The sequence below is a fragment of the Ursus maritimus genome, unplaced genomic scaffold, assembly GCF_017311325.1.
Source record: "Ursus maritimus isolate PB19 unplaced genomic scaffold, ASM1731132v1 scaffold_5, whole genome shotgun sequence".
NCBI classification, from domain to species: domain Eukaryota; kingdom Metazoa; phylum Chordata; class Mammalia; order Carnivora; family Ursidae; genus Ursus; species Ursus maritimus.
This window is the reverse complement of record NW_024426663.1, coordinates 71,374,944-71,387,677: the sequence shown is the minus strand read 5'-3', so window position 1 is coordinate 71,387,677 and position 12,734 is coordinate 71,374,944. Positions and strand designations below refer to the sequence as shown.

The window sequence follows — 12,734 nt, the reverse complement described above, 5'->3', positions numbered from 1 at the left end:
CCATGAATCGGTACTCACAAATGCTGTCTAACTATTCCTTGCCCTTTGCTCCCTGAGATAAACAAACTCCACTGTTTTAGCCTAGAAAATGTAATCATTTTAGTATAATACTAATACTCTAAGATGTCAATGATTACTGTCTTAAAAATGGCTTCCACATATTATAAAAGTCATAAATGTTCAAAATGTTCACCCTCAGCTCCCATGCTATTTTATCCTTACAAGCAGGAGTAACAGGATATTATCTTGTCCCTCTTGATACGTCGTATGTCTCTGAAAGGTGTATATATTTTATTAAAACACTGTATGTTAATGGTTTGATAGAAAAATAGAAATTTTCCACAGGAAATAAGTAGTATATTAACAAAAACGAAATACTCATTGTTGAAAGGAGGAATTATTATGAGATTTTTACTTGCTAGTATATTGGTTTTTTCCTGTTGACCCAGTTTTGTTTTTTGAATATACTAAAATATTTACGTGTCTCAAAAGTCATTCAAACCCTGTAACTTAATAACAACAGAAACCAAACAACCCAATTAAAAAAGCAGGCAAATGACTTAAATAGATATTTTTCCAAAGAAGATACACAAATGACCAATAAGCACAAGAAAAGATGCTGTCATTTATCATTAGGGAAATGCCAATTGAAATGACAATGAGAGATTATTCCATACCCGTTAAAATGACTACTATCCAAAAAACAGAAAACAACAGTGTTGGCAAGAATGTGGAGAAATTGGAACCCTTGTGTACTGTTGGTGGGAATGAGAAATAGTGCAGCCACTATGGAAAAACGTATGGTAGTTAGGAAATTAAAAATAGAATTACCATATGATCCAGCAATTTCACTTCTGAGTATATACCCAAAGAAATTAAAAACAGGGTCTTGAACAGATATTTGTACAAACTGTGCCTGTTTCGACAGCACATATACTAAAAAAATAGGATCAGTATATGTAGAAACCGTGTTCATAACAGCATTATTCATAATAGTCAAGGGATAAAAACACCAAGTATCTGTTGACAGATGAATGCATGAACAAAATGTGGTATATTCATGTAATGGAATACTATTCAACCTAAAAAAGGTTGGAAATTCTGACACATGTTACAATGTGGATGAACTCTGAGAACATGCTCAGTGAAATAAACCAGTCCCAAATAGACAAAAACCATGGCAATGGTGCATAATTCCATATATGAGATGCTTAGAGTAGTCAAATTCATAGAGACAGAAGGTAGAATGCTGATTGCCAGAGGCTAAGAGAAGGGGGAAATGGGGAATTATTGCTTAATGGGGGTAGTGCAGTTTTGCAAGATGAAAAGAGTTCTAGAAATAGATGGTGGTGTTGGTTGAATATACTTAATGCCACTGAACTGTACACTTAAAAATAGTTAAGATGGTAAACTCTATATATACAATCTAAAGTAATAAAAAGCCAGTACTCTAAGAAATAAATGTTTCACTTTAAAAGAGAAGTTGAAAGTTCTTTTTTTAATTAAAAAAAAGCAAAAATATATAAAATGTAAAATCTCACATTTCTGTCTTCCACCGAATTTCTCCTCTACACCTTCTACATATACCCATTTTTATTAGTTTCTGTTTTATCCTTCTGTTTGCAAAATAAGTGTGTTTATAGGTGTGTAAAATCTTTTTTCTCTACTTTCTTTCATGGAAGGTAGCAGGTGGCATAGTATATATAATGTTCTATAATTTGATTATTTATTAATACATACTGGAGTTCACTTCATATTAACACTTCAAGATTCGTACTCTTCTGGCAGATATTGGTTGTTTCTACTCTTTTGCTCTTATAGGTAAAGCTGACATGAGTAACTGCATGTATATATTGTTTTGTTTTTCTGGAAGTGTATCTGCAGAGTAGATTCTTGGTAGTGAAATTGTTGGATTAGAGAGTGGTGTACTCTTCTGAAGCCCTAAGTAAATTTTTAACAGATCTACTGTTATTTTATTTTTAGTTGGTCATTGATGCGCTTGGCAATGGTGCAGTTGGTGCTCAACAATTTGAAGACTTTCTATCCCTTTGCAGGTCATGATCTTGCAGGTAATAAATATCTTAACATGAACTAATAATTATTCCCATTGCTTTTGAATTACTGTTTTGTATTTTTTTTTTCAAATAGTCGAGAAAAACTTTAGTAACTTCCTGTTGTAGAAGATAGGTTTCTTTTAACCAGACCGGCCATCTGTAAATGTGTCTATCATGTTGTTAGGTGCCGTTAGGAGGACAGTGTCCAAGAAAGCAGGGGATCTGAACCTGACGTGATTGATTGTATTGAGACCTCTAGTTGGAGGTGTTGGGGGATTTAATAGCAGTAGACACATAGAAAACTAAGCAAACTTAGAAACTTAGTGATTATTAACTCCAGGGAAAGAAAAGATTGTGCAGAAAGAAAGAGGTATGATATTATACCACATGGTCCAGCTGTGATCTATATTTATAGTTATAAATAACAGGGTAAACACAAAAACACCAATTTAACCAAAAATTATTATGTGACTACATTGGAATGATGGAGAGAGTAGTTTATTCTCATATTCCATAGTAATAAATGAGTACATCATTTCTTTTTTTTTTTTACAACAATAGTGTTTTATTGAAATCTGTCTTTTTTAAATTTAAATTCAATTAGCCAACATATAGTACATCATTAGTTTTGATATAATGTTCAATGATTCATTAGTTGCATATAACACCCAGTGTTTATCACATCATGTGCCCTCCTTTAATGCCCATCACCCAGTTACTCCATCCCCCCACCCACCTCCCTTTCCACAACCTAAGATACATTTGAAATACAAATGGTTTGTCACATTCTTTGGAATTTTTAACTTATGACTCAGGGCTAAATATATATCATTACAGTAAATTCAGTGAAAAAATACTACACAGCTCATGTAACTGCACTTTCCACAACCTTGGTCCACTTCACATCAGGCATTCGCAATTATCACCATTATCAGCCTCATTATTGTCACACCCATCAATTATCATTCATCTTTGGTCTAAACTCTTAGCCAACCCAGCCAATTTGAATCACCCTCTTCTCTGAGTGACTACCCCTGGCTCTCTTATAATCAATGAGACAAACACAGTTGTCCTTAAATATGTGTTAATTTGCAAGACATGTCACCTCAGCCTTTGTAGATTTCTTGTCCCCATCTCTAGATTTACCTGTGATAGCTCTGGTTCATCGTGCCTCTATATAAATAGTTTTTCTTTCCTCAGATGCTCCTACCTTAACACAGCTATGAAGAGAAGGGAGGGATTCAAAAGAGGCAGTTTCTGTCTCCAAAGTAGATGCTGTTAATTAGCATATTTTTCTGCCCCCAAGGTCCTAGAAACCTCCAGCACTTCCTTTCTCCCCTTCTCCCCTTCACACCAGCAGTATCTCTTTCTCCTTGTAGGTACCTGGATGCTCTTGGGTCCTTGAGTTCCTCCTAGTTGCCCTGCCTGGGCTTTCTATTCCTGGACATATTATAGGCTCCACATCTCTGCTCATCATTAACCATCCCAAGTGATAATAGGTGACAACACCTGGTGGCATCATTCACTCAGAGTCACTGAAGAGTAACATGGGACTGATGCCCAAAAACTCTGACCTCAGGCCTGAGGACTCCCCACACACATGTATTGCAACATCCTCAGTTGGCTCATGCTTTTTTTTTTTTTTTAAATGATTTTTTATTATATTATGTTAGTCACCATACAGTACATCCCCGGTTTCCGATGTAAAGCTCGATGATTCATTAGTTGCGTATAACACCCAGTGCACCATGCAATACGTGCCCTCCTTACTACCCATCACCGGTCTATCCCATTCCCCCACCCCCCTCCCCTCTGAGGCCCTCAGTTTGTTTCTCATAGTCCATAGTCTCTCATGTTTCATTCCCCCTTTTGATTACCCCCCCTTTCTTTATCCCTTTCTTCACCTACCTATTATGTGACTACACTGGAATGATGGAGAGAGTAGTTTATTCTCATATTCCATAGTAATAAATGAATACATCATTTCTAAAATGGAAAAATCCAGAACTCACAGGATAGGCATATTATTTCGATTTTTGGAGGTGAACAGCAAGAATAGCTAAAAGTTGAGAGTGGAGTGAGGATCAGGAGAATGAAAGTATACAGAACTAGAAAGAGCTGAATTTCATGGTTAAGTATTGTTTAACTTCTTTTTTTTTTTAACTTTTGTGTATCTTAATTTTCTAAATAAATCTTAGTTACATACTGTATAAAAATTGGACTGATGCAAAGATTTAAAGCAATTATTTTTCCCCTCCAACATATTTTCATAATATTCGGGCATAATTTTTCATGTGAAATTAAAGCAAAAAGCAGTAATTGATATAGCAGCACTTTATATCACAAGTCATAAATATTATTCCAAGTTGTAGTAGTAAAAGTGTGATATAATTTCAACTCAGATTACTTTTTTCTATTGCTCTGGGACACCTAATTATGTTGAAATAGAGATTTATTACATCTTTTTTTTTTTTTTTAATCCTCTGGAGGTCTGTCCCCACCTCTCTTGCACATCTCTGCCAAAATGTCTGTCTCAGTCATTCTTACCCTTGACTGTAGCATTTTACTGAAGAAGACAAACGTGGGTCATGTTTATTTTCTCTTTTTAGAGCTTCCAGTTAGTTCACCACTTTGTCATGCAGTTCTAAAAACTCTTCAGTGTTGGGAGCAAGTTCTTCTCCGACGACTGGAAATCCATGGTGGGCCACCTCAAAACTACATTGCAAGTCATACCTCTGAAGAGAGCTTGTCTGCAGGTCCTGCAATTCTCCGCCATAAAGCTTTGCTGGAACCTACAAACACTCCTTTCAAGTAGGTTGTCCTATGGATACTGTTTTTAAGTCAGACTTTTAATAAATCAGAATGTTATCAATTAGTACTTTAAAAATTTTTTTTTAGGCCTTCTGTGTTTCCTTTGTGGTTCTTGGCTCATATCTGTGTCTTTGTTTGATGTATATTGTAGGCTTAGCAAACATTTCCTGCAAAGGTCCAGATAGTAAATATTTTAGGCTTTGCGGACCCTATAATCCTTGTTGCTGCTATTAAACTGTCATTGTAGAGTGAAAGCAACCACAGACAATAAGTAAACAAATGGACGTGGCTGTGATCCAATAAACTTTATTTCCGAAAATGAAAGGCAGGCTGAATTTGACCTGTGGGCCATAGTTTACTTCCGCCCACTCTGGAAGAGTGCTGTTCAAAATATTTAGTTAGCAAGCTGTTTTACCATCCATGAGGAAGGAGATGAAGCATTTGCACCAAAAGGTAGATCAATACAGCGCTTGCTTCATCAATAAATTCTTGCTACAAAGTGTTAACCGAATTAATAAACAGTGTACTTAGTGGCTTAATGACATAGTTGATTTACATTATTTCACACGTTCTTACCTTAGTGAGCATCAGTAACAGAGTTCATGGACTGGTGTGTGTTCACAGACCCTGTGAGTATCTCTGCTTCTAGGTCTCTTCTAGGAGAGATCTGTTTTGGTAGATACTATGTTTCTAGGGGTCAGCAAAGTGCAGCCGTGAAGCCATATCCACCCATCCTCCTACAATGTAAATAAAGTTTTATTGGATCACAGCCATACCCTTTCATTTTCATATTTCCTATGGGTGCTTTCCTATCAGTGACTGAGTTGAGTGGTCGAAAGATAACCCACAAAGCTTAAAATATTTACTATCTTGTTTTTTTAAGAAAAAGTTTGTAGACTGCTGTTCTCAGTGATATGGTCGGTCTGATTCCAATTAATTTGTTATTATAAACATTCATAGAGCACCAAGGAAATGTGGTCAAGTTAATCAGAAATCTCCAAAGTGTATAATTAAATATCCTGTCTCTGTAGATCCAAACACCATCTGGCTCTGTCTGTGAAGAGACTTTGGCAGTACCTGGTGAAGCAGGAAGAAATTCAGGAAACCTTTATCAGAAATATATTCACAAAGAAAAGATGTCTAAATGAGGTCTGTATACGTTAAAACCTTTTTACTCTATTATTACTGAAGTCTTTTGTATTATGTAGTCATAAAAAATAAGTTGCATTTTACAGACTTAAAAAAACTCACTTTTGTATCATAAACGTTTATTATGCAGTTAGTAGATAGAAAAAGTGATTGAAAAGGAGAAAGAGAGAGTATTTTCCTAAATCAAGTTAATTTAAAGTAACTAATTCAGATGTATTTGGAACTTTTTTTTTCCCCAAAAAAAATATTGTTTGAGTGAAGATTCAACATCTTGTTTGCTGTGCTTTGAGTTGTCATGATTGCCTAGTTAGGAGACAAAGTAGAAATTTCCCATGATTTTCATGATAATTAAAAGAAGTTTATCTTAGAAGTTTAGTTGAAACTAGGTTGGTGTACTGAGAACATTTCAAATATGTACATTTTCTCTTTATTCTTTTGATTATGCTTCTTAATGAAATTTTATAAACACAATTTATAAGTATACTCTAGTTGATTATACTTTGATATTATCCTTATACTGACCATTTTTCTCATATTAACATAATACTTCTTTTGTTGTGACAGTATTGCAATTAGAAGATATTGGTAAACTCAGTAGTGGACTTAGTGATGGTACTAATTCCTTATGTCTCATGGACTGGTAACAAAAGAGTTTCAAGACCGGCAGCTGGTCTGTGGATCACATTTTGAGAAGCATTGAACTAGGCTTAAAGCAAGCCTTGTATGGTTTTTTAAGTGGGAGGGAAAACAAGAAGTATTTCACTTGGAGAAGTAAGGAAATAGAATGGCTTCTTTTTCCTGATTTCATTCTTTTTTAAAAAAAATTTTTTGAGACATTCGACATACAATGTTACGTTAGTTTCAGGTGTGCAGCTTAGTGATGCAACTAGTTTATGCATCAGAATAGTTTCTTAATAGACAAGTTAGCAAAAAGCAAGATGGCATATAACCTTAATGAAAAAAAGGAAAAATTACGCAGATCTCATTGCCTCTCGGTTTAAACACTGTTTTATAAGAGGCAACTGTGTGCACTATTATTTAGTTTTTGCCAGATTGTATATTTGAATTAGCCAAGCCAGGAAACAGACATAATTTTTGGCTAACTTAGAAAACTTCTGATGTATGCACCTTAGCATAACATTGAAAACTAAGCTAACAATAGATAAAATAGATATAATACAAATGAAGTATTTTTATTTTACCTTATGTAAAATGTATCTTAAATATCAAGTATATGAATTACCATCAAACAGTTCAAGAAGACTTTGGGATACATAAAATTAAAGAGGTACTGGATCAGAAACATAATTAATTAGGGTGTATTTACTGGTGAGGTAATGTTTCTTATTTTATATTAAATACATCTTTGCCTAAAATAATGTATTAAAAGTTAAAACATTCTCACAATAATTTATAAACACCTGCTGCATTATTCTATATAAAAAGTATGTTTACTCTGTTATTTCTTTGTTTTTCTGATATGGATGTTAGCATAATAATTTCACGTACAAAATCATTTTTTGTAATATGAATATGGAAGTTAGCATAATAATTTCACGTACAAAATCATTTTTTAAAAGACATGGCCATATTTGATTAATATAGGTGTAAAAATAAAAACATTTCTCCACTGCTGATGTAGTCATTGTATTTGGGAAATTAAATAGTTCTCAAACAAAACAAAAAGCTATTACACCGTTAGATAGTCTAGCTGAATCAGGCAATAGTATCACTAAGGAAAGAGAGTAGTATGAGCAAGCCAGAATGCATAAGGAAGGGTAGCAGGTAAATGAGAATAAATACACCTTTTTAATTCCTTTGCTATTGTATTTTTAGTTTCCTTAGGAGTTTGATGATACCTTAAGTTATTTTTGTTATTATTTTAATCAAAAGCATGCTTATGGAAGTTGGACTAAAAGCTTTATAATTATTAGTAAGCTAAATATTTTCTCTGAATTTTAGGCTTTTTATCTGCAAAATGAGTATAATACCCCTTAATATGCAATTTTTGACCAGTAGATCTAACTTATTTAAAACCTGGCATAATTAATGGTAGTTACTAGAAATTAATTATTACCGCTTTATTTTATTCTTTTTTAAAATTTCTGGTTTTTATTGTTTTATTCTTGATGGTGATATTCTTAAAAGTAGTGATATTTTGATAAAGGGAATATGAAAATGAAAAACTTATATGGTGAATCATAGATTGGATGGAATTAAACAGAATATTAACTTCATAGAATTAGTATATTATTATTTAATCTGTACTGGACAGTTGACTAGCTTATTTTGGGTATTAACAAAATTACCTTCCATCTCTTTTTTTATAAAATGATTGTATTTAAGTAGTTTGAGTCCAAGTCACTGTGACTTTTCAGGTGTTTAGGAAATAGATACCAGACAGGCTCTATGTTTTGGATGGGAGGATTCTGAAACCGCTGCTTCTTCTTTATTCCTTACGTGTTTGAAAATGAAGTTTTCTCCATCTGATGTTAAAATTTAAAATCCTGGTGTATCCTCAGATCTTTTCTTTTTATATACTGCATTTTTAAAATAGAAGGTCTTTCCAGTTTATGTTTATTTTGAAATTAAGTACAGATAGTTGCAAATAGACTGTATCTGAATGGTTTCCAACCAGAAAAAAATACTTGATAGCTGTCGTCTTTGGTCCCCTACTTAATATTTCTGTTTTCTTTCATTTTCTAAGAACTAAAGGTGTTGAACCACTTCTTTAACAAATGCTAATATCCCCTTTTGAGAACGATGTGTGCCTTCAAGCAATTTATTGACTATTTCTGGCTAAATAAAGAGAAATAATTAGAAACCTAGAATTCTAGATTTTCTAATCAGGAGATTTTCTTGAGGAGTGAGATACCATAATGGAGACAAGACATAGTAGGATGTATGAAGAAGAACAATTTGACTTTAATTTTCAGGTGAGAGTACTGTGGCACCAGTAGCTCTGGAATTTGTAATATTAAGAACTGTGGGCTCAATTTTGCTTTAATATCAACATTTCAAAAATAAGTCGCTTAAAATTTCTTGGGAGGTGAAATAAAATTTATGGTGGTGGTTAAATGAGTTCTGAGGGATTAAGTTTTCCCCAACCCCTCACCATGCTACCCCCACATGCTCCTTTCAAGATGTATGATATTTAAAAAGTAATAACTCATCCAGTGTTGTTTTCTAGTAAATTCGGTTAAAAATATAATTTAAAAAAATATCCCCAGTATTTTGCATGTTATATCTCGTCTTTACTCTTTGTCATGTGGTTATTCTTTCTTGATGAAGTCATTAGAGGACAACTGTGAAACCATCAAAAATTCTATGATGGAGGAGCCAAACATCAATAAGGTACAAAATATCATTCAACTGAAATTAGAAATTGCATTCTTTAACAAGAAAAACTTGTTTGCATTTTAGTTTTGAACTGTACTTTGTTTCCAATGCAGTTAAATCATTGTTCCCTCAAATTACTCTTCTTTGGTTTCAACAACTTAAATATGCATTCATAAAAATTGTTTCTGTTTTGTTAATAAGAGAATGCAATTTTAAAGGGAGTTGAATGTAACCTGTTTTGGCTACAGATTTTTCTGAGTAAATACAACTGAAGTTCTTAATAAAATGTAATTACAATAGCCATTATAGAATTATAGTGGTATTGGTCTATTTTTGCAAGTGTCACTTTTGAAGTTAACATTCTCTCCTGTGCTGTTAATTCCTTAAAATACATCAAATATTGTTATGTAATATTTATTTTTCTGGTAGAAATAGCATATAGCACATTGCCTTGTGTGTAGCAATTTCTCATAGCACTTGAGATCAAGAGCAAAAATTGTAGGAATTTGTGTAAGCATGAACGATCTCCCAAATGTTCTATGATCATACATTCAAATATAACTTTTATTAAGTTGATTTTTTTTTTAAGATTTTATTTATTTATTCGACAGAGATAGAGACATCCAGCGAGAGAGGGAACACAAGCAGGGGGAGTGGGAGAGGAAGAAGCAGGCTCATAGCGGAGAAGCCTGATGTGGGGCTCGATCCCATAACACCAGGATCACGCCCTGAGCCGAAGGCAGACGCTTAACCGCTGTGCCACCCAGGCACCCCTAAGTTGATATTTGACTCATGTGTTTCTTATTCTGACTTGAAGTCCCTCTCAACAAAATAATTTTCAGGGAAAAATTTCTTGAACGATATTTTTTTTAAGGCTACTAATTCCCACTGTTAATTCTTTCTCCAAGAAAATCTTTTGGTAAAAATAGGAAAAATAATTCTATGCAATTAACTGAAAAGACGGATTAGCTGTCAAGTGTATATTATAGGTCAAACTTTGGCAAAATAAATTTATGCAGTTCATACTTTGGAAATATTTACTGGCCTTTGGGAGTTTTGAAAGAATGTAGTTCAAACTTCTAACCAGTTAACAATAAGTCCTTGCCTAAGTAATCATTGATTACTAGTCTATACATTATCATGAATTCTCATCCAAAGATTTTTCTTTTCACACTATTTATAAAATGTTAATAATCAGAATGTGGTATTTCTATAGTAATCACACTACTTTAAAAGGTAGTCATTCTGTTTGGTAAGTTAACATCATAACCGTTTTTGAACAGAATTTTCCAAGTGTCTGCTACAGTTTTGTTTTAAACAGGTTGGTTAGGTATACCTGAGTTAAAACAACTGCACATATTTATTAAAGTGTAGTTTGACTGATCTTGGCATATGTATACACTGGTTAAACCATCACCACAATTGAGAAAATGAATATAGTCATCACCCCCAAAACTTTAATTTCCTTCTTCCTGATTTCCTCCCACCTCTGCCCTCTTCCTCTACAGGTAGCTACCAATCTGCTTCCTCATGTTATAGATTAGTTTGCATTTTCTGGAATTTTATGTAAATGGAATCATATAATATACCTTCTTTTCCCCCAGCATAATTATTGTGAGATTCCTCCATATTGGGTATTTTAGTAATTCATTGCTTTTTATCGCTGAAGTGTATTCATTGTATCACTGTCCCATAATTTGCTTATTACAAAAATAAGCACTTGAGCTCTTCCCATTTCAGAACTATTTCAAATAAGAATGCTCAGAATGGTCACACGCAAGTCTCTGTGTATGGGCATACGCTTTCATTTGTCTTGTGCAAATGCTTAGGAGTGGAATGGCCAGATTACATTGTAGGTGTGTGGTTAACTTTTTAAGAAACCACTCAAGTATTTTCCCAGGTGGTGGTACCATTTTACACCCCCAGCAGCAATGCCTGAAATCTCCGGTGCTTTACCTCCTCACCAACACCTGACATGCTCAGCCTTTTTATTTTAGCCATTCCAGTAGGTGTGTAGTGGTTTTAATTTGCATTGAGCATCTTCTCATGTGCTTGTTTATCATTTGTATAACTTTGGTTTAAGTGTCTTTTCAAATGTGTCTTTCTTTGATTGGGTTGTTTTCTTAATAGAGTTTTAACAGTTCTTTATTTTAAATATAAGTCATAGCTGATTGGCAAATGCTTTCTCCTACTCTGTTGTGTGTCTTTTTAATCCCTTTACAATTTGTTTTAAACTGAGAAGTTTTTAATGGATACATTGGACCTCATCAAAATTTGTTCTGTGTATGGACATTCTTTTTGGTGTCATATATAAGAAATCTTTGCCTAACTTAAAAGTCACAAAGATTTTCTCCTGCTTTGCTCTAGTTTTAGTTTCACAATTAGTGACATTACTTCCATTACTGCTACTTCCCAATGAAAAAGAAATCTAAAGCTCTGCTCTACAAAGAAATCACAACCCAAAGGCATTGTTTAAATCCTACAAAAAAATTTTTAAGTCATTTTTTTATATGGCACAAAGTATGGGTTGCAGTTATTTTTTTATAATCTGTGTATCAGTTATTTATCACTCTTTTCTGCAAAGATTAGATTATCTTTTCCTCCACTGAATTGCTTTTCCTCCTTTTAAAAAAACCAATTAATATGTATGTGTCCTAGATTCTGTTTTGGACCATTGATCTATTTATCTTTATACTAATCTCCCACTGTCTCACTGCGCTGACTAGAACTTCCAGTCCAATATTGAATAGAAGTGGTAAAAGCAGACATTTTTATTTTGTTCCTGATCATTAAGTATGCTGTTATCTATAGTGTTGTTTCAGATATCCTTTATAAGGTTGAGGAAGATTTTCTGTTCTTAGCTTGTTGGAAGTTTTTAATCAGTAATAGATGTTGGATTTTGTCACATTTTTGTTTTTTGGGGGGTTTTTTGGCTACTGTTGAGATGTTCATATGGTTCTTATTTTAGTCTGTTAATACGGCTAAATAGGTTAATGGATTAGTTTATGTTAAACCAGCCTTTCATTGTCTGACTAATCTTCATTTGGTCATAATGTGTTTGTTATCTTTTTTATGTATTGGTAGATCTGTTAAGAATTTTTGCATTTATGTTGATGAGGAATATTGGTTAATGGTTTTTCTTAATGTTTTGGGGTTCTTTTTTTGTTTTTAAACTAAAGCTGGATTCATAGGTGAGTTGGGAAATATTCTCTTTAATTTTTCAGAAAACTTTGTGTAGAATTACTATTATTTCTTACTTAAGTGTTTGGTAGAATTCACCAGAGAAACCATCTGGGCTTGGAGTTTTTTATCTACAAATTCAGTTTCTTTAACAGATATAGGGTGAGTCAGGTTATTTATTTCTTCTTGAGTGAGCATTAG

The 12,734-nt window shown here is 33.5% G+C and overlaps 1 protein-coding gene across 2 annotated transcripts in view; it reads left to right on the top strand.

Annotated features, from left to right (window-relative positions):
• Positions 1 to 12,734, top strand: part of DMXL1 (Dmx like 1) — a 128,285-nt gene that overhangs the window by 84,143 nt on the left and 31,408 nt on the right. The window contains exons 31-34 of one of the 2 annotated variants that reach the window (XM_008699024.2): positions 1,984 to 2,069; positions 4,664 to 4,865; positions 5,897 to 6,014; positions 9,306 to 9,368. In XM_008699024.2, coding sequence (XP_008697246.1) covers positions 1,984 to 2,069; positions 4,664 to 4,865; positions 5,897 to 6,014; positions 9,306 to 9,368 — 469 coding nt within the window. The remainder of the gene's footprint in view (positions 1 to 1,983; positions 2,070 to 4,663; positions 4,866 to 5,896; positions 6,015 to 9,305; positions 9,369 to 12,734) is intronic. The other variant, XM_008699025.2, reaches the window with a different exon arrangement.